Consider the following 23,101-nt stretch of genomic DNA (forward strand, 5'->3'; position numbering starts at 1 on the left):
ATTACAGTGGCTTTCCCCCCCCATATCTTCCCTCCCATCCGCAACCCTCCCATCTCCTGATCCCTCTCCCATTCCATTCACATCAAGATTCATTTTCAATTATCTTTATATACAGAAGATCAATTTAGTATATATTAACTAAAGATTTCAGCAGTTTGCGCCCACACAGAAACACAAAGTGTAAAGTACTGTTTGAGTGCTAGTTATGCCGTTAATTCACATAGTACAACACATTAAGGACAGAGATCCTACATGGGGAGTAAGTGCACAGTGACTCCTGTTGTTGACTCAACAAATTGACACTCTTGTTTATGGCATCAGTAATCACCCTAGGCTCTTGTCATGGGTTGCCAAGGCTATGGAAGCCTTTTGAGTTTGCCAGCTCCGGTCTTATTTAGACAGGGTCGTAGTCAAAATGGAAGTTCTCTCCCCCCTTCACAGAAAGGTACCTCCTTCTTTGATGGCCCGTTCTTTCCACTGGGGAGTAAGTGCACAGTGACTCCTGTTGTTGACTTAACAAATTGACACTCTTATTTATGATGTCAGTAATCACCCAAGGTTCTTGTCATGAGCTGCCAAAGCTATGGAAGCCTCTTAAGTTCACAAACTCCGATCTTATTTAGACAAGGTCATAGTCAAAGTTCAGTGTGGTCCAAAATGAGCTACCTGCCTAATGAGCCTACTTCCCAGGAATCTTAGCCAGCAGAGATCCCAGGGGAGGAGAGCAATCTTAACTGGCATTCGAATATGTTACTGAAGTGCCATCAGCACCATGCGTTCTCAACAAGCCACAGAAGGAGTCAGTTAACTGGCTGGCATCCAGTCTCTACACTCTGTGGCTGAGTGATCTTACGATCATAAGGAATGTATTTGTTTGTAGCATAGTATACAAAGTCATTTTATACTGGGTTCCAAGAACTTGCTGCAGGGAGTGTAGCTGGCTGGCAGTCTCCAGTTGCCACACACTGGGATCTGTGGAGTGCCAAAGCTTTGCTATTGCAACGGCTTCTATTTGCTGATGATAGATTAATTTACTTTTTTAAATTGGAGTAAAAAACACACAACTTGGGTGGGTTTAAGCTGCTGCATGGGACTCCTGCATTCCAAATCAGAGTGCCTGGTTCGAATCCCTGCTACTCTACTTCCAATTCATTTCCCTGCTAATGCAGTCCTTAGACACATCAGATGATGGCTCAAGCAGTTGTGTCCCTAAAACCACATGGGAGACCCTGATGGAGTTCCAGGCTCCTGGCTTTGGTCGGGCCCAGCCCTGGCTGTTGCAAGCATTGGGAGTGAATAATGGATAAAAAGAGTTCTCCCTTTCTCTCTCTCTCTCTCAATAAACAAACACATATACTATAAAATTTAATGCATTAATCATTTTTAGGTATACAGTAATGCTAACTGTTGCACATTGCTGTAAAACAAAGCTCTAGATCTTTTTCATTTTGCAAAAATGAAACTCCTATCATTGAACAGCCACATTCTATCTTCTGATTCTCTGAGTTTGACAATTTTCCATGCCTCATACAGGTGGAACCAAGCAATACTTGTCCACTTGTGATTGGCTTATTTTACTTAGCACAATGTCCTTAAGGTTTGTCCAATAGCCTTGAATAAAGAGGTCATTTGAGTGATGCACCTTGGGCTTCCTCTCATTGATGGTTGGCACTGATCCTGAGCTGGACTTTGGCTTACAAATCCGCAGTCACTGAGATTCCAAGACCCCTTGGCTTTACTAGTGCTACTTAGGGGAAATGGCACGTAGCCACCCTGCCCATGCTGATAATGATGGAATTTCCCATAAAATATGTGGCATTCACAAGGTATTTTCAGAGCAAGAAATTGATCAGGTCTGTATCTCTTCTAGTAAAATCCTATTATTCGGACTATTTGATTGCAATTTAGTGAATCAAGCTTATAACAGCCAATCCAATTCCAAAAAAAAAAAAAAAAAAGGAATTTGTAAATTTGAATAGCAAGGGATCCCAGAGGATAGATACAACTTCTGTTAAAGCAAGATTAAAATGATTTACACATCATTTATTGTTAGTGAAGCATGGAGGTCCCCAAGAACCCTGACCCAATACTATAGCTAGATAGTACACGTGTTTTACTTAGAAAATATTTGCAAAATATATAACAGACATGCAACAAATGATTACATCTAGAGGATTAAAAACTTCTATCACCAATTAGAAAAAGAAAAAGGACCTAAGAGAAAAATAGTTAAAAAGAAACACAGGAGAGGAAAATGAAGATTATAAAATATAATGCTAACAAGGCAGATAAATTTCAGTAAAGCCTCCGATGCCATATTAAGGAGATTTTAAGGAGATTTGTGTGTGTGTGTGTGTGTGTGTGTGTGTGTGTGATGAGCAACTACTGGATGCTTCTGAGTACAAGGGGCTGTCTGAAAGAGGGTACAACCTGATAAGACACAAGACGAGGAGAAAATACAGGAGCTATGACTACCACTTAGAAAAGATGAATACCTGGGGGAGGAAGCTGGGGCAGCATGAGGGTAGTCTGAATAAAAGGAGAAGAACTAGAGGACTATTTAGTTCATAAAATCTGTAGGAACTAGGATGGGTTAGATTTGGAGGGTGGGGTGAGAAGCAGGGAAACGTCAAAATCAGAGAGACCGAGGTTTCTGGTTTGAGTGCCGGGGAGCCAGTGGGCTGAATCAGAAACTCAAGAAATCCCCACTACAGGGAATAATACAGCAGTGGTTGCAAAAGACATCTGGTATTGTCCTTCTGTCACTGTCTTAAAAGGGATTCTAAAGAGATTTTCTTTCCCTTGTTCCTCCAGCCCTCCACTTGCATTACTGGCCTAAGTGGATACTCACCAGCTGGCCACGTCCATCATTACAGCCAAGTCTGAGAATTCCTGATTATACTTAGAGCCTGTGGAGCTGCTGACACAAACAGTCATTAGCAGACGACCCTATTGTGACAAACCATGCTGTAAAATGTAAACTGCGGGGGTATTTTCCTTGTGTTGTTCTCCTGCCTGAGCCTGGATCAACCATGAGAGAGCTCGTCAACATTCCACTGGTACATATTCTCACTCTGGTTGCCTTCAGTGGGACGGAGAAACTTCCAAAAGGTTGGTCTGAGTGATGTGCTTGTTGCGTTGTCCCAGTTCTAAAGTGTGTGTGTGCTCCCATCACAGCTCATTCATTGCATGGTGTGCTCGGGTTTGACTTGATGAAGGGGCCTGGAATGTAGGCAGAGCGAGTTAACTCTATGTTTAAGCAATTGCTGCATGGTCTCCCCTCTACTGATATTTCCCTGCTAAATTCTGTAATAAAATCATTGGCCATACAGTGCACGCGTAGCCTTACTTCTCAGGGAAACATTAGCAGGTGGACTGCAAGTTATCAGAGTCTGTTTTGCTTGTGTGCGTGTCCAACTTCAGGGTGGTCTAAATGGCTGATGAAAACCTTTCACATCAGACCTGCCAGGAATATAATTCACTCCACTCCCAGTCACCCAGACTATGCTTCTGTACAAAAATCATTTCCACTTTCTGTTTCACTAAACTCTTAATATTTTAGTTGCTGAAGATCAGAAATACGAAAGGACACACACCATTTTCCCATATATATTAAACAACTAAAGACAATGCGCTCTCAATAACTTTGAGGCTGGAGTCATGATTTGGCTTGCTAAGAGAGTGCAGAAGTTTTTTTCAGAGCCTCTGGAATGTACCGGAAATAACACCACCTCAGGGGGAAAGGAAAGCAACTTAAGAAACTGACAAACACCTGTTGCAGTAGCAAGAATGTCCACAGTGATATGGTTTCTGGCCAGTGTATTATGAAACAGAGACTAGTGTGTTACAAGTCAGAAAGACAGGAAAATACTTGATTTGCAAGGTAACCAAATGCTTTGCTGAAATTTTTTTTTAAAAGACATGAAAAAGCAGATTGAATGATATCAGTTAAAGAGCTTTAAATTCAATTCTTACACTAGAGTTCTGTGTTTGAGAATGCATATTAATGATTTGCTCTTTATATTACTTTATCAAAGTGCAGAAAAAGTTTGTATTATGGAGGTAAGTGAAGGTAGTATCTGTATCTAGATAACAAATGTGTCTTTAGATCTTGTGGTTCCCGAAAATTTCTGAAACCACAAGGTCAAGGTTCACATGCAGATAATACATAGCTTTCCTCCTTTCGAAACTTTTGATTTCATAGGTTTTTTTAAAATTTGTTCCTTCTCATTTTTCCATCTGCCTTGAATGGACTGGCATATCCACATGTATTTGAATGTTTAATTGCCAACCAATACTCTAAGGTGTGTTTAGATAAAAGGGAATCTAGACATTTTCAAATGGCTAATAATAGCCAGAAAGATATTCATATTGACTTCAGAAGATTTTAATACTTCCTGATCATACAACGGATGTCCGGCAAGGCAGCACTTAGATGTTTAGACTTATCGGTTGTCAAAAGTCTTGCTTGTGTTATTCTGAATTGTGTAGTTACATGAAAGTGATATGGCAAAATATGAAGATTTATGAAACTCACTCCTATAAGGAGCAGGGCAATTGATTTTGATAATCCAAATCAGCATTTGGTACACACACACACACACACAAACCTAAAACCTCCCTACAGGAATGACTTCTAACGTTCACACTAGAAAGATGTGATTTTCCGTTTCCAAAATATACAGATAAAGCCCTTAATTCAGATGCACATTATCTGTTTTTTGAAAACTTCAAAGTAGAGTGGCAGAGAAGTAGTATTTAAGGCAAACATACTGGTTTTTAAGTAAAGAAATCAGATCATCAATCCATTTTTATTTCTTATACTATATTTACTGCTATGCTTGAATTTTTAAAATAAAAAATTAGAACAATATTTTTCTTTATCAACACTGTTTATTATAAAATCTAAATGAGGATAGGCTTAGCAGCAACCTTCTGCCAAAACACCATCCCTAGGACAACAAACATCCTTTTACTATGCACGCTAGTCCCAAGTATAAATAATTTCATGAAAACACAATCTAAAAATTCCAAAGATTAAAGTGTGTGGGAAATATTGGTAGGGAAGAATATCAAACATATGTTAATATTTTAATACTAATGAAAGCAACAAAAATGTTTCCCCAAACTATTACAGTTATTTTCTCTATTTTTGGCAATATGTAATAAGAAAAGGAGTTTTATAGATGGCACATTTTTTTCCTAAATCCTTTATCATGAAAAAATCAAGGAAACTACCCAGGTACATATGACCAAAGAAACGACACATTTAAAATAGTGCAAGAGTATTTAGGGAGTTCTTTCCAAATCTGCCTATCATTCCTCAATAAAAGTAATTCTTAACTTTGAAGAATTAATAGTTTGTTGTTTTAGTTTGAGATTCCTGATGTTTCAAAGATAAGGGGGGGGGTCATACTCTTTCTCAATCATTTTAACTAGTGATTCTTTTGAAAATGAGTTCAATTTCTTAACACCAAGTGGGAGAATATTACATATTGTTATGTATGAAAGTAGTGAATGTTTTGTTGAATAGTTGCCAGAACCACACACTTCAATAACACTTACTGCTTTATCAGGGAGGATGAAGTATGTGGTGTAGCATTAAATTGTGCAGGCGTGTAAGAGTTCATATAAACAACATTGGATTTGCACAAATGACTCTGCCAAAACCCTGCTTTCAAAATTATCCCCATTTCTGCCATACCTAGACATTTTACAGACTAAGTGATTTATCTTTAGATATAGTTGAGTAACCTTCTCTTTTCAGTCATATGTGTGTGGATGGGATCCACGGACTGGACATATGACTAAGTCAGTGCGGGCACAGCTGTCACCAAAATCCAGGACACCGAGTCCTGGATGAGTGTTTTAGATTGACGTGCATTGAAAGACTTACTCACAGCATGTTTAGGGAAACACAGCTGTTTTAAATATAATTGGCCTAAAGAACAGAAAGAGCAGAAACATCAAGATTTTTCCCTTCTCTTTCTCATTCCCAAAGATCAAGTAGGCAACTTCTAAGTGAACTAGGACTTGAGGTCACTGGGGGAGAGTAACTGGGGAGGGATAAGAAGGGGACCTGGGCTGGGGACTACAGCTTTGCAGTGGCCCTGACCTGAACAGCTGTTCCAGCAGTGCTATAGGAACTTAGGGGGAGCAAGGACAGATGGTTCAAACAATTCACGATTGATGCTTTCCAAGGTCAGTGCAGCTCAAGAACTAGAGAGACAAGGAGTAGGGGTTTTATGGCCACACACCATCGGGCACAGGCTTGATAATGAAGAAAATATAAAATGACATTTAAGGCTTGCAAGAGAATGCTGAGATCAAGATTAAAGTTCCCAACATCTTTTGTGCATCCTTGGGGAAAATACATAGCATCTGTGAGTCTCGCTTTCCTCATATAATGAAGATGTGCCTACCAGTGCTCAACATAACGGTTATGTGTTATGCTGAGGGCTGGCAATGTTTGGGTAATGATCATCCCCATGTAACTCTGTAGTCATCCCTATCTTCAGTTTAGCTTTCCAATGTTTCAGTTACCTGCAGTTATCTGGGGTCTGAAAACAGTAAAAGGAAATCACTAGAAATAAAAAAAAAAATAGTATGAGTTAATTGTATGCGGCTCTGCATGGCTTGATGAAATCTTATGCTGTACTGCTGTATCCCATCTGGGATGTAAATTATCTTTGTTCAAATATCTATGCTTATGTGCTACCTGCCTGTTAGTGACTTAAGTAGAACCTTAATTATTGAACAAACTGTCATAGCGCAAGTGATCAAGTTATTTTACTTAATAATGACCCTAAAACCATTGTTTCTCTTACTGTGTCTAATTTATAAATTAAGCTTTATCATAGATACGTGTGTTTAGGAAAATGATGGTATATAGTGTTCAGTATTATCTGAGGCTTTAGGCATCCACTGGGGGTCTTAGAATGTATTTCCCTTAGATAAGGTGGGTCTACTGTATGCCTGTTTTAGATGATTCTCTATGAGGCCACATCTTCACCCAAGGAAATTCTTTTAGGGGAAGCCATTTCAGAAATGCTAACAAATAGAACAGAACTCCTAGCTCTCTGCCCACTGCCATCCCCAAAGGCAAGGATCCACAGTGTATGTTCTGTTGCAAAGAATCAATGATAGGCTTTAATACATGGTTATTAAGCTTCATTAGCAATAAATCTTACAAGCTACAAAGAAATGTAACAAAAATTACTTTATTTATTATACCTCCTGTTAAATAAATGTCTCATATCCTAAAATATGCCAAATGATGAGCAATACTAATATTCTCTTTGTGGATTTATAAAATTTCCCATGCATTTTCTCATTCAAAAAAATACTGCGTCATGACATTATAGACACATGACTATTTTCCAAGTTTGAGTCCTCATTGTACTAAAACAGATAGGAGCAAATACACCTCGTTTCTTTGTGTACCCTATCATTTGGTCTTGTCAGTCAGCAGCTATTCTATTAGAAGTTGCAATGTCAATGGCCCTGTGCTACAACCCAGAAATACAAAGGAAGGCAATATCACAGCCTCTCTCCAAGAGGCTAGTATCCCATTTAGGCTTCTCTCTGGGTCCAGTTGTTGTGTTGTGTTCTGTTTTCATGTATTCATTATTCATGTGGTCCTTGGAGTGAGAGAAGAAATAATGCCCTACTTTAAACAGGCTCTGGCTGAGATGAAAGCTGCATAGTAGAATGAAAGTAAACAAGAGATAATCTGCTGAGTCAACAAATATCATTAAATACAACTACTTCATTGTGTCAGTAAAAATTTAAAAGTGGCTTTGGGTAATTTTGGAATATTTTAAAGCAGACTTAACCAACTATATCTGCTGGTAGAAATTGTGGTTTTATTTTTATTTTTTAAATTTTATTTATTATACAATTTTCATGTATTTCAAATATACAAATAGAAATTGATATTGTTGTCTCTTTTTTCACTAAGCATAACCAGTACTGAAAATATAGTATATCTTACAAGAACTTTAAGCCAAGTTTAACCCTGAAGTTCAGCTTCATAACTTCCTATTTTTGTGGTATTCAAACAAGTTATTTAAATATCCTTAGCCTCTATTACTCACCTATAAATGGTAATACTAATAGTATCTATCTTTATGTTTGTTGTGATAAGTACGTGAAATAGCAAATGAGAAGTATAATGGATGACACACAGCAGTTTCTTTTTTTATTTGTTTAACTTTTATTTAATAAATATAAATTTCGAAAGTACAACTTTTGGATTATAGCGGCTTTTCCCCCCATAACCTCCCTCCCACTCAAAACCATCCCATCTCCCACTCCCTCTCCCATCCCATTCTTCATCAAGATTCATTTTCAATTATCTTTATATACAGAAGATCAACTTAGTATATACTAAGTAAAGATTTCAACAGTTTGTACCACACAGTCACACAAAGTATACAATGCTGCTTGTGTACTAGTTTTACCATTAATTCTCATAGTACAACACATTAAGGACAGAGATCCTACATGGGGAGTAAATGCACAGTGACTCCCGTTGTTGATTTAACAATTGACACTCTTATTTATGACATCAGTAATCACCCGAGGCTCTTGTTATGAGCTGCCAAGGCTATGGAAACCTCTTGAGTTCACAAACTCTGACATTATTTAAACAGGGCTATAATCAAAGTGGAAGTTCTCTCCTCCCTTCAGAGAAAGGTACCTCCTTCTTTGATGGCCCGTTCTTTCTGCTGGGATCTCACTCACAGAGATCTTTCATTTTGGTCATTTTTTTTGGCCAGAGTGTCTTGGCTTTCCATGCTTGAGAAAGTCTCATGGGCTTTTTAGCAGGATCTGAATGGCTTAAGGGCTGATTCTGAGGCCAGAGTACACACAGCAGGTTCTTAATCAACTTGGCAAGCCAATATTAAAAAGTCAAATGTCACACAAAACTGACATTCTAGACTTGTTTTCTGTATCTCAACTGATTTGCAAAGAGTCTAAATTTCAATTTTTTCAAATGTCTACCGGAAGTGGAGTTGTTGGGCCATACAATGTTTCTGCTTCACTTTTGAAGAACCACCAGTACACCATGTTACATTCCCACCAGCATTGCCCACAGTGTCACTGTCTCCACAACCACACCAACATTTACTGCCTTGTTTTTCGGTACAGCTACCCAAGTGGTTGTGCATGATGTGTTCAGGTTTTGCTTTGCATTTCCTTCATGGCAAATTTTGCTGAGCAGCTTTTGACTTGCTTGTTGACATTTGTTTATCTACTTTGGAGAAATGTCTCTTAAGATCCTCTGCTAATTTTATGCTTGTGTTGTTTTCCTTTGTATTACTGAGTCTCTTCCTATTTGACTCGATTCTCGAGTGAATTCTCTATAAATCTGATCGAGCTTAAGCTTCAGAGTCTCCCATTTGCAGGCACCCGCTAAGCCTCTGAGGGCATTAGCAATGTGTTTGTATGAACATATGTTGTTATAAAATTTGGGAGGAAATGTTCTTTTATTGAAAATACAGTATGCTTATTTTCATTTTATTTGAAATGCAGTATACAGATGAACAAAAAGAGGTATCTCCTGTCTGTTGGTTCAATCCCTTAATGTCCATAACATCCCAGGCTGGACCAGGTCAAAACCAGGAGCCAGGAACTTAATGCAGATTTCCCATATGGGTGGCAAGAACCCAAGTATGTGAGCTGTTATCTACTTCCTCTCAAGGTGCACATTAGTAGGAAGCTGGTATAGGAAACGGAGCCGGGACTAAAATCCAGGCATTCTGATATGGGATAAGAGCACCTCATGCAACAGCTTACCCACTGTGCCAAACACTTGCCCTAGAACAACATACGTTCTTAAATAGCAATTGTTAAAATTGCTATCTTTTTCCACTCTAACTCCCTTTAGACTCACTCCGTTTCATGTTGATTGGTGTTGCAGTAGCACAAAAATCTTTTTTTCTACGTTTTTTTCTTTAAAGAGGACACCCAAACGGCATAACTTCAGGCCCCACGAAACCTGGATTAACCTCTACTCTTATAAAATAAACCCTGATCTCTCGAGAGCTTTTTCTTTTGTTTCTCCAATATCTGGTCTAGAAATAGAAACAACATTCTCCTTATAAAATCTTACTTCCTTTTTGGCAAATTTCTTTGCTGGGGTAATATAATTCTCATTCAGGTATGTGATGGCTTCTGTATGCTTAAGGAAGGGCTAGTAAATGCCATTCTAGAATGTTCTGTTTTGATTTCTCCCCTCCTTTCAGCTCCTGTCATCACTACTCCTCTAGAAACGGTGGATGCCTTGGTTGAAGAGGTGGCTACTTTCATGTGTGCAGTGGAATCCTACCCGCAACCTGAGATTTCCTGGACTAGAAATAAAATTCTCATCAAGTGAGTATCCTGATGTTTCTGATAAGGAATTACACTCACAAGTCTTGTTAGCATTAAAGTCTACCTTCAAGAATATGTAAAATGCAAATTTCCTCATTGTATAAACATCAAGTCTGAAGTTCAGTGAGCTTAAGAGAATTTTCTAAGGCAACGTAGTGACTCAATTGGCACAAAAAATTTTAGGGCTATTTCATGGCTTATTGATACGAGGAAGTCGGGGAAGCCCCCAGATCAGAAAGTAGAAGACGCTTCATAATAATTACTAAATATTGTGATATCCTAAGTCTGAGAGTGCATACTCCAAGACATGGTGGGAATCAAAGAGAAACCTGCTAATACCCCCAAAAAGTGAAGTATGATGTCTGAGAATTTGACCTCTAAGCCACCTTGGCCCTTCTGAAATGTAGAAGGAATTCACAATATACACTGAATTAGCCTTTCAAACAGGTAAAATTCCTACTTGGAAGATCAAGATTATGTTATATTTTCATCAGTATCATAGCTATCAAAAATATGCCAAAAAGCCTATGACAAATGGATCCCTGGGCTCCCTAGCTGGTGATAGATTATGGATTAAAGTTCAACGCTTTCTTACCTGTTTAAGCTGTTACAACAAAATATCATGTATTGGGTAACTTATAAGCAATGAAAATTCTCACAGTTGTAGGCTGTAAACTGCAAGTTTGAGGAGCCAGTAATTACAGTGTCTGATGAGGGCCCACATCCTGGTTTATGGACAGCCATCTTTTTTTGTGTCCCCACATGGGGGAGGTGGTCAAGTCCCTTGGGCCTCTTTTATAAGGGCATGAATTCCACTCATGATGTCTCTACCTGGGGACCTAATCGTCTCCCAGAGCTCCACTTTCAAATATCGTCACATTGGGAATTAGATTTCAACATGTGAATTAGGGAGCAGGGGGAGGGGATGTATACATTCAGTCTATACAAAGTGCTTCAACTGGTATCCATAGCCTACCGGTCTATGAACTTGCATGCAGAAAAATGTCACCTTTCATTTCTCTAACCTCTGACTGATGCTTAGTGTTTCCTTCTATCATACATGTTGTGATGTGGGGTGTTAGTCATATTGCCTTAGCCTTCAAGTACTCTTATCAGGCAAGCTGGCCCAGAAGTTCTGGGGAAGGAAGGCTCACAGACCATATTAAAATATTTGGGACAGTTTTTAGCATCTATTGCAATTTGGGTAGACTGAGAATTTCACAAATCATCAAGTCCTGGTTCCTTTTTCCTTTTTTGCTTAGCACTTCTGTCCTCAATTGTCTTTTCCTCTTGAATGTCACTAAAAGCAGCAAAGGAAACAAGGCTACAACTTCAACATTTTGCTTGAAAATTTCCTCAGCTAAATGTTGGAGTTCATTACTTACGGGTTTTGCTTTCCATGTAATGCAGGATGCCATTCAACTAAGCATTCTGCCACCAGTTTCAAAGACACCCCTTCCTTTACATTCCACTAACATGCTCTTCTCTCCATCTGACCCTCACAGATAGTGCTTTAAAATTTCGTATTTCTACCAACAATCTGTTCATAGTAATCCAGGAATTCTCTGAGAGATTTAGATTTTCTTTACCATACTTTTCACCTCCTTCTGAGTCCTCAGTAGCAGAGCCAATACCATGTATATTCCTATTAGCACTCTCTTCAAGAAAATCTAGATTTTTTCTAGCATACTTCTGCTATTTCTCCTGTTTCTATCCATTCCCCAACTGCAAAGCCACATCTACATTTTTCTTACATTTTAGTTTTAGCAGCACCACACTTCCACAGGTACCAAAATTTGTATCTATTGCCCACCATTATTATAACAAATTATTATAAATTTAGTGCCTTAATATAACATACATTTATTATCTCATAGTTCTGAAGGTCATGTTACATATGAAATACATTGTGCTGGCTAAAATCCCAGTGTTAGCAATGCTGAGTTAGTTCCTTCTAGAAGCTACAGGGAAAAAAATCAAATTACTTATTTTTTCATCTTCTGAGGCCACCAGTGTTCCTCCATTACAAAGCTAAAAATTGCATCACTCTGGCCTTTCCTGCGTTGTCACACCTTCTCTGTTATACCTCCCTCTTTCATCTTTTAAGGATCTTTATCATTACATTTTGATAATTCATAATATTCCATTCTAATATTCTTAATACAGGGAGAATTCATCTTGCTATGTAAAGTAATACAGTCATAGGTTCTGTGGATAAAGTTATGGGTCTTTTGGGGACCATTATTCTGCTTACTACACACATGTGACATACATAACTCTTATTTGGTTAAAAAGAACCCAACTCACTTTTATGTTGATGCCTCCCCTCAAATTTCTGCTTCCCCAATTCTCTTCTCAGTGAACAGTATGCATGTAGTTAAATAGATTACATTCATAATGCACATATTTTATACTTTGAAGTTGCTTTATTATGTATTCAAGTAACTAGAACTCCACCTGACATATTAAGTCCTCAATAAGTATCCAAAAAGAATGAATAATAAATTTAATGCTAGCTACTTCTATAAATATTTAATCGTTTATGCTCATCACATTTACATGCGTGAATGTACAATATCTAGTTAGTACTTCCTAGTAAATACAGAGAAGACGTATATGTCTTTGTTCTGATATACTTTCCTGAATAAAGTAAACCTCATATTTGGTCTCATAATAGACATCTCTCTTTGAAAGCATTTTCAAAGGACTTTGATTATTGGATACTAGGAAAGACTAGAATAAAATGTCAACTTTTATTCTGAAGTAGTTTTTCTATTATTTAGAACTCACTCAAATTACCTCTCACCTTTATTCTACCTCCTCACTGGCTAGTCATCAATCTGATCAGTTAGTCAGAGCTGAAAACTCAGCTGACGCACTAATGTCCCATTTTCCTCTGTGACCTGCAGGCTCTTTGACACCCGGTACAGCATTCGGGAGAATGGGCAGCTTCTCACCATCCTGAGTGTGGAAGACAGTGATGATGGCATTTATTGCTGCACAGCCAACAACGGTGTGGGAGGAGCAGCTGAGAGTTGTGGCGCTCTGCAAGTGAAGATGAGTGAGTAGGAAAGGGGACCATCTGTTGACTTTAAAGTTGGCTTGCCACACTTTGAAACAGTCAGCAAGTAAAGTCTCTCTCAGATATGGAAGTTCAATACCAAGACCAAAAATTTCAAAGCACAACCTTGAGGTCATTTAATTCCACACCTCTTATTCCTGCCATCAACCACCGCCCTAAGGCAAGCCTTGGGTTGTCTGTCCTCTGCCACTTTCTTGCCTTCACACAGCTCTTTTATTTTCTGTACCTAGACTTCGTTCACTGGGGAGTCTCCCTCTAAAACCTTTACCTTATGCCTTTCCATGGCCATCAAAGTCACTTCTTGTCACTGACCTCTTTGAAGACACTTCTACCCTTTTGCCTCATTTCAGACAGATGAAATGTGCTGCCTAGAGACCACCTACATTCCTGGCTCCCTTCCTCCATTTCCATTTACAAAGCCAGCAACCACATCACTCTGAGTAACTCTCTGCTTACCTGTAGGCTATTCACTTTTTCCCCAGCTCATGTCTGCAGGGTTAGCAAGTACCCATGGGTAATCTCCTAGCCCTCATTGCCACTTTCAAGACATTATATATTGCACTCCTGGAAAAAATCCTCTCTCATGAGGGCACAGGCCACTCTTCCCATTCTTTTCTCTATTCATTATGTCCACTACTCACTCTTAAGCACTCCCTGGTATTAATCAAAAACTTTGATTCCAGACCCATTATATTTTTTTCTGTCCCTACTCCTGCCATCATCCTAAAAGATTCTGACAGCCATGAAATTGAAACACTAGCAACTTCATCCTCACAAGTCCTTGGCTTCCACAAATCTGGTGATGTTTATCTTTAACTCTATCAGACTACCTGACTGATGACCCACCCTTGACCTTGCCATCACTTGCAAATAGCCTTATATTTATATAGACATATATTTTTGTAATCTTATAGTTTCAAATATTAAGCTCCAGCATGTCACCCTCTGGCCATGGACACTTATTCATTGAGCCTTGTCAGATAAGGAAAACAGTTTCCCATACTCAAGAATTGCCTCCAAGTGCAAAGCACAACTCCGGCCTCCCCTTTCTTAGCTAAGAAGAGTGTCAAAGTCACTCTTCCGTACCCCCACATTCACCACCCCAACAGGCTAACATTCTTCTGTCCGTGATTTCTCCTTGGTCTCCCTTTTATTGATTCCCTCTTGGGATTTCACTCACTTCTCTCTCCTTGTGTCATCAAATGTTCCCTTGTCATCATCCTCAAATCTCATGACCTTCTGTACTGCAAGCAACTGACACTTGCAAACTGCTAAACCTGTAATAATGGAAACATTGTCTTCTCTGGCACCACGTCCCTGATGGGAAAAATAATATAAACATGCATACCAGCACCATACAAATTAGTGGAATCTAAGATTTCCTGGGATCTTCATCCATTAGGTTATTGAGTTGTCTTTCATCACTGTTTCTTATGTTTTAACATTGTTAGGCTGGAGGAAATCAACGGTTCTTTTTTTTTCAGAGTGTGAGTGTGTGAGAGATTTTCTATGCTATCTGTGCTAGGTTTGTATTCCTAATACGTTTCATAGATTTGTGTTTTGCAAATAAGATTTTAGTAAAAGAGAAACCTTAAGCTTGAAAAGTTGATGTCTGTGTGATATCTACTGAAGTATTTGCATTGTGTGACTTTCATAATATGCTCACAATTATTTGTAAAGTGGATATTTAGAATTACATAGAAAGTCTGGAACTCCAGATTTAATATGCCTTTTTAATTTTTTTATTTTCATTTTCCTTCAGAACCTAAAATAACTCGTCCTCCCATAAACGTAAAAATCATAGAGGGATTAAAAGCAGTTCTACCATGTACTACAATGGGCAACCCCAAGCCCTCAGTGTCGTGGATCAAGGGAGACAATGCTCTCAGGGTAAGTAACTGTGATGTTAACACACATACAGTAAACATTTTAAAATAAAACTATCCCTTGAAGAATGAGGCACTTAAAAACAGTTTTATTTTTAATTAATTATTGTATTAATTTAAATGTTTTTCCATATACTTTTAGGCAAACAAATATATCTATTCCACAAATGCAAACTGTAGGGCATTCCAGTTGGGACTAGCTAGGAAAAAACTGATAGGAGCCAATAGTATTAGGGATGCAAAAGGGGAAAAATAAAAATCCCAAGCCAGAGTAGAGTCCTTTTTTATCACTTAGTTGAATACTAATTCACTTTTTTAAACACTGAATGTTTAAAACATAGGGGGTAAAATGAGTAAGACTAAAATCTAGATTTTAGAACTGACAGTTTCTGGGAAGAGGAAGAGAAATGAGGTTTGTAAGGAAAGAAATGAGAACACTGGAGAGAAGGTAGAACAAGACTGATGACTGGTAACAAACACTCTGGCCTCAGTTGGGAAGAGAATTGATTTAAAAATCGATTCTTCATATGCTCATTTTGTGCTGGTTAGTATTTTATCCCCACATTACTGATAAATTATAATCCTGCTCCATAATTGTCTCTTTCTATCTTTGTGTCACCCAAAATGAGACTACAGAGTATATTTTATGCCTTATTATGCCCAGCATATTCCATGGGGAAAACATAGTGTTGATATATAGGTCAATTAATTGAAATAAGATACTAAACTTAGAAGGTTTGTTTTGTTTCAAATAAGACTGATAAAGTCAATTTTTAAATTATAATCTATGTAATTCTCCTTATTTCCTTTTGTTATACATCTCAATGCATTTCCTGCAATGAAAAACAAAGTGTGGCTCTATGTGTGTTACCAAAGTTAAGGTGCAAAAAGAGAAGATAAATATAATATTTTAACTCCAAAGAATCAAAAAATTTGAAAGAATATATATTCTTTTAAGAATACCACATAGGCTGAGTGAAATAAGCCAATCCCAAAGGGACAAATACCACTTGTTCTCCTTGATAGGTGACAACTAACTGAGCACCAAAAAGGAAACCTGTTAAAGTGAAATGAACACTATGAGAAACATTGACTTGATCAGCCCTCACCCTGATTGTTGATGAAGCAACTTGATATGTTATCCCTCTTAGTATTTTTTTTTGTTTGTTCTACTTAATACTTTTGGTTGAATACTGTAATCAATACACAATTCTTCTTAAGTGTTGAAACTTAACTGAAAAGTGATCACTGTTAAATATAAGAGTGGGAATAAGAGAGGGAAGAGATGTGCAATTCGGGACATGCTCAGGCTGACTTACCTCAAACGGTAGAGTTAGAAACATACCAGGGGATTCCCATTCAATCCCATCAAGGTGGCATGTACCAATGCCATCTCACTAGTCCCAGTGATCAATTTCTGTTCACAATTGATCATAATGATAGGACTAAGAACCAAAGGGATCACATAAACAAGAATAGTGTCTGCAAATACCAGCTGATAGAATAAAAAAGGGAGAGAACGATCCAACATGGGAAGTGAGATACACAGCAGACCCATAGAACGGCAGATGTCCTAAACAGCACTCTGGCCTCAGAATCAGCCCTTAAGGCATGTGGATCCGGCGGAAAAGCCCATGAGAGTATTTCAGGCATGGAAAGCCAAGACACTCTGGGGAAAAAAAAAATAAATAAAAAACCTAAATGAAAGATCTCCATGAGTGAGATCCCAGTGGAAAGAACGGGTCATCAAAGAAGGAGGTACCTTTCTCTGAAGGGAGCAGAGAACTTCCACTTTGACCATGGCCTTGTGTAAAAATTATCAGAGTCAGTGAACTCAGGGGGCTTCCATAGCCTTGGCAGCTCATGACAAGAGCCTAGGGTGATTACTAATGCCATAAACAAGAGTGTCAATTTGTTAAGTCAACAACAGGAGTCACTGTGCACTTACTCCTCATGTAGGATCTTTGTCCTTAGTGTGCTGTACATTGAGATTTAATGCTATAACTAGTACTCATACAGTATTTTTCACTTTATGTTTCTGTGTGGGAGCAAACTGTTGAAATCTTTACTTAATGTATGCTAAACTGATCTCTGTATATAAAGAGAAACGAAAATGAATCTTGATGTGAATGGAAGGAAAGAGGGAGTGGGAAAGGGGAGGGTTGCAGGTGGGAGGGACGTTATGGGGGGAAGCCATTGTAATCCATAAGCTGTTCTTTGGAAATTTTTATTCATTAAATAAAAGTTTTAAAAAAAAGAATACCACATAGGGTTTATAGCAACTAAATTAGTCAAAAGGCACTGCTTGTATTCAAACAGACCTGGGTTTGACTTTTAGGATCTTAAACAAGTCCTCATACGAAACAAAATAAAAAGTAGTCTATTCATCATGGGATCATTGTGAAAGTTGAATTTGGTAATTTTGTACTGTCCCATTTAATATTGTGTTGTATGTCATAAATTCCATAGTAAAAGCTGAAGTTTTTGATGATAACAGACAACTTGATAAAATATGGTTAATGTATCTTTGAGAGAGCCATGGATGTTTTCAAATTTATGTCCCTATCTCTGGCAGGAAAATTCTCGCATTGCAGTTCTTGAATCTGGGAGCTTAAGGATACACAATGTACAAAAAGAAGATGCAGGACAGTATCGCTGTGTGGCAAAAAACAGCCTTGGGACAGCGTATTCCAAACTGGTGAAGCTGGAAGTGGAGGGTAAGAAGGCACAATCGTCCCCATGACAGTGTGATCAGAGGGAATCGCATTTCACTGTGTAGACTGTACTTCAGCTAGAGCTGTGGGGACCCTAATCCCTCAGCTACACAGGATATTAGGCCATAGGGGCAAAGTCATGAGAGCAGCAAAGAGAAAAGAAAGACATTTTCATCAGTATAAAAGGTCATATTCCATCTATTACCCACAATCACTGGTAATTTTGATCAAAAGAATAAATTTACTATAATATTGAAATAATCAGACACCATTTTAGAGCTTCTACTTGGATGATTCCCCCTCATTAATAAATATGGAGACATTATTTTTTATGTTTTTGACATATAGACTAACTTTTTAAAAGATATAAAAAGGGCAAAGAGTAACTATTTTCATATTGTATTCTGTCATAAAGAGTACAAAATAATAGACTCAAAATGTCTAACCAATATGATTCAAGGTCAAAGTTCTGGAATTACATTGTCAAAATGTTTTTATGTTTTAAAAAGCCACTAATTCAACAACTTGCTGTGAGAGGTCTTTGCTGAGAAATCAGAATCCAAACAGCTCTAGGTGTTCTATTCACTTGTTCGTTGGATCTTTCTCAATCTCTAATTGCATCATGTTTTGCTTAAAAATAGGAACTACCAGCACACAAGTTAGGTGAGTGAGCTGAGTGCAAAACCGTCCCAGCTCTTCTTGTTACAAGCTGTAGAATTAACATCGCTGGCTTTCAGTGTTTTCATCTGTAACGAGGGGTTTGTTGCATTTAATGAATTAGGTGTTGAAAGTGTTTAGCAATATCTAGTCTTTTGCATACAATAATGCTGGTTATAAAAATCATCACACATTTTTCTACTTTTCTCTCACCTGATTGATAGAGCATTTTACTATTGCACACTGACACAAATCATAGCTCAACCAGAAGCAGCTTCAGCGTCCCCATCTGTCTCTTGATCCCATCTTACTTTTCTTAGGCTAAAACTTATCCTTTCTTGCATCTTTTCCTTCTCACATATACAGTTTTCTATTATCTTCTTTAAGATTCTTTTTATTTCCTAGTATGAATCTACCTCTCACAGCCTTCAAGGTCTTCTTTTCCACATTGGCTTCTACTTCAGGAAACATTTTTATTTTACGATTGCATCAATTGTGCATAAAATTCCAATTAACTCCTTATAGAAGAGCATGAGGTTGGTGAAAATAGTGGTTTTCAGAATATGAAATATGTTTTCAATATAGTTATTATAATTTAGTGTCTTATAAAATATCCATGCTACTTAAAGCCCAATATGAAACAACTAGTTGATATGAATTATTCTGTGAAAAGTAAATAAACATACAAATACACTAGGACATTTGTTAGTGCACATTGAAGACCTGCTCAGACTCAGTATTCCCCTGAATTGTCTGTGGTATGATGAAGAATTAATGCTACCTATTTGTTTAAATTACATGAAGAATGCCTTTCTTTAAGACATTAAATGTAAATAGAAGCCCTCTGAATTATAATACATAAAACTGATCATTAGATTACTCTCTTCATAGATATTAAAACAAATCACTTTAACTTTGACCTAGAGAACATTATGACCAATTTCAATTAGTTAGAATCCAATACACAGTGTCTTTCTTGCCATTTGATATATCATGCCTATCGGTAATACTGAATACTATCTTCTTTTTTTCCAAATATTTAAATGTTTTTTAATGGTCATACTTATTGCTTTTTTCTAAAGATTTATTTTTATTTGAAAGGCAGATTTACAGAGAGGCAGAGGCAGAGAGACAGGGAGAGAGAGAGGTCTTCTATCCGCTGGTTCACTCCTCCATTGGCCACAATGGCAGGAGCTGAGCTGCTCTCAAGCCAGGAGCTGGGAGCTTTTTCTGGGTCTCCCATGCAGGTGGCAGGGGCCCAAGGACGTGGGGCATCTTCCATTTCTTTCCCAGGCCATAGCAGAGGCCTTGATCGGAAGTGGAGCAGCTGGGACTTAAACTGGTGCCCATATGGGATGCTGGCACTGCAGGCAGTAGCTTTACCTGCTATGGCACAGCATTGGCATTGCTATTGCTTTAACAGTTAATACATTCTAGAGGTTTTATAAACTTGCTGGGGTTCATAATACCATTTAAAATTACTCTACTAGTAGGTAAGATGATCATTTTAGCACACATGTTTATTTCTACTCCAATTCTAGTCCCTGTTAATAATAGCAAAAATATGTGACATGCTTAGCACAGTTGCTGACACATAATAAGCATTTAATAAATGGTATCTACTGTCATTATTATTAATATTAGAACATAATATTAGCAACAAATCAGTTTTGGCTTTGGAAGCTCTGAAAAACTGATTTCTACTTGAAAAATGAGGTGAGGCATTGTCAAAAGTTATAATGCAAATTTGCCCTATTAAGTTTTTTTAAAGTGAATTATCCCTAATATTTATTAATGTATTAGAATAAATTACTTGTGAAACTCCCTAAGATCAAGCCACAAGGACATTACCCAGATAATCTATTTTATTGCAAATTCTATTCATTAATTGAATATAACAAAATGGATACTTGAAATAGCACTTGAGATAGTAGAATTTTCAGTATTTTTGGCAAAGTGCAACAGAACTTGATTACATGATTAGTCTGCTAGGGATGCCAAAACAAACTGCTGTAAATTAAGTAGATTACAACAGACATTTATTTTCTTATAGTTTGGAAAGGTCAGCTCAACCTACAATGCAGAGAAGGTGAAAAAGCAATAGAGAAATGACTACAAGAACCCCTGAAAGTACCTGCAAATTCTTAGTAACTTGGGAGTAGTGAGGGCTGAAGGTGAGGCTGGCCCATGATCAGTTAGGATACATGAACATAAATATGCACCATGTAGTCACTGCACAAAGTATTGATGCAGTGGCTATATAGAATCAGAACTCCATAATACTATTTGATGCTGGGCTATACTTATCACAGATGAGCATGCCAGAGAACAATAGGGCTATGCCATTGACAACCTCTATTAGTCCAAACATGGAAGGCCATGGATTGGATACAGTGTATTAACTAGTATTAGCTGTCATAACAAATATGAAAGAAATGCCCTACCACACAGAGATAAAGTTCCCTATTAGATTGTCATCCTCAGGCTGCTGGATCTCTGGAATGGCTGTGTGAAACTATTCTACCTTTCTATTTTGTCTTAAAAAGTTGTAAAAACCACATATAGTATCACTGATAGAAACATCCACTCAAGCATGGTCCAGCATGGATGTCTTCCTAAAAGGTTGAGCAATGGGTGGCTAACATATAAAGCTAAATGTGCGAGGCAGATTATGTTTTTTAACCCCATGGACAATCTATGAAGAAGGTTCTATATTGTGCCATTTCAGGAAACTGAGGAACAGAGAGGGTAGCTGACTTATACAAGAGTAAAGAGATAGCAGAGTCTAAGAAATTGAGTAAGACTGAATAATGTCCACTCTACTAACAAACAAGATAGTTCTATGTGCATTGTTAGGCGTAGTATCAGAATGGCAGTGAGAGAAGATGCTAGAATTCTGTAAATGAAGAACAGAGTTATACCTGAGGGGAGAGAAGGAGGGAGGGAGAGAAGGTGGGAGAGAAAGAGGCAAATTTTTCAACAGATGTGGCAGAGAAAGGGGAGGAGTTAAAAAAAGGGAACAGTAGCTGGTGGTATGCATGGCATGTAGGTAGTATTGTTTGGCAAGATTTCTCTTTCAAAAAGATTGAATTATTATAAAATATTGAAAGTATTAAAACGTGTTAATGATAAGGGACATTAGAACATACAAGAGAGAGGGAAAGTAGTCAGGGGAATGTGGTGCTTAAGAAGGCACAGGGTTGTACTCAGAGATTGAAGGGAAGCATCAACTTTGTGCAGAGGGTGACCACATGTCCCGGTTTTCCCAGGACAGCTCTGGATTACACCTGTTGTCCTGCAACAATTATTAATAGAGTCCCTCTTCTACTTTTATGACTATCCAGGCTTTCAATATAAATTATATGGCACCTCTCATTACATAGGAAGAGAGGACTTCCTTGCACCAGGGAGAAGGAAGAAAGTGGGCATTTAATATAAATCCATTCATAAGTTTGGTGGATGGAATTTGAGAAAGCTCTGTTCTCATGGTTTCTATTTCTTCTAACAAGTGGAAAGTAATGTTATCTTCTGAAAATGCTTTTGTAAGGGGACCAAGGGAGGGGGTGAGGAAGAAGAGAATGGAAAGGTTTTAAAATAGCTATGGGATGGGAGAGATGACTCACGAGTAAAGCAGGATTGTGTGTGTCAGGGAGGGGAGGGGTGGGTAGCATTGAGGTTTTGGTCACAAACAGGACCATGAGTATGGAGTTCAACAATCTGTATGATTGCATGGTTTTGTCCTTGGTATTACTCTTGTACAGGTACAGGTTCATGAAATGTAGAAAGCTTATTTCAAAGGTAAAGCATAAGTGTTGAATTTTTCTGCAGCAGAAAACTGTATAAATGAATTGAGACTTTTAAAGAGAGATATTGAAGTGATAAATCGTGCAATCTTATTGTACCAAATATATTTTGACTTTAATATCCAATCACCAAATATTCCAATATTTTAACCTGGGATGAAACAGTATAGCTCCAGTCATATCCCATAGAGATAATAAGAAAGTCTTCCTGCTAGTAACACCTAGAAAGGCTGACTCAGTTATATAAGAATAAAATGTACAAGGGTACTTCAAAATGATTGCCAAAAAATGGAAGCAAAGGATAAATTTATTTTGGTGCAAAAAGATTTTGAAGGCTGGTCATAGTTTCTTCATAATATGCATTTATATTTTATGTAGCTCTATATTTTTGGAACATTTTAAAAAGTGTAGCAGGTGTAGGGGTCCAAGGACTCGGGGCATCTTCCACTGCTTTGCCAGGCCACAGCAGGTAGCTGGATGGGAAGTGGAGCAGCCAGGACCCAAACCGGCACCCATATCTGATGCCAGCACTGCAGATGGTAGCTTTACCTTCTATATCACAGCAGCAGCCCCACTTTTTCA

The 23,101-nt window shown here is 37.9% G+C and overlaps 1 protein-coding gene across 3 annotated transcripts in view; it reads left to right on the top strand.

Annotated features, from left to right (window-relative positions):
* Positions 1-2,432: 2,432 nt before the first annotated feature.
* MUSK (muscle associated receptor tyrosine kinase) overlaps positions 2,433-23,101 on the top strand; it is a 111,896-nt gene continuing 91,227 nt past the window's right edge. For all 3 annotated transcript variants that reach the window (XM_070055489.1, XM_051843297.2, XM_051843304.2), the window contains exons 1-5: positions 2,433-3,111; positions 10,251-10,377; positions 13,287-13,438; positions 15,222-15,349; positions 17,921-18,062. In XM_070055489.1, the coding sequence (XP_069911590.1) occupies positions 3,033-3,111; positions 10,251-10,377; positions 13,287-13,438; positions 15,222-15,349; positions 17,921-18,062 (628 nt within the window). In that variant the 5' untranslated portion in view covers positions 2,433-3,032. The remainder of the gene's footprint in view (positions 3,112-10,250; positions 10,378-13,286; positions 13,439-15,221; positions 15,350-17,920; positions 18,063-23,101) is intronic.

The sequence above is a fragment of the Oryctolagus cuniculus genome, chromosome 1, assembly GCF_964237555.1.
Source record: "Oryctolagus cuniculus chromosome 1, mOryCun1.1, whole genome shotgun sequence".
In the NCBI taxonomy this organism is placed as follows: Eukaryota; Metazoa; Chordata; class Mammalia; order Lagomorpha; family Leporidae; genus Oryctolagus; species Oryctolagus cuniculus.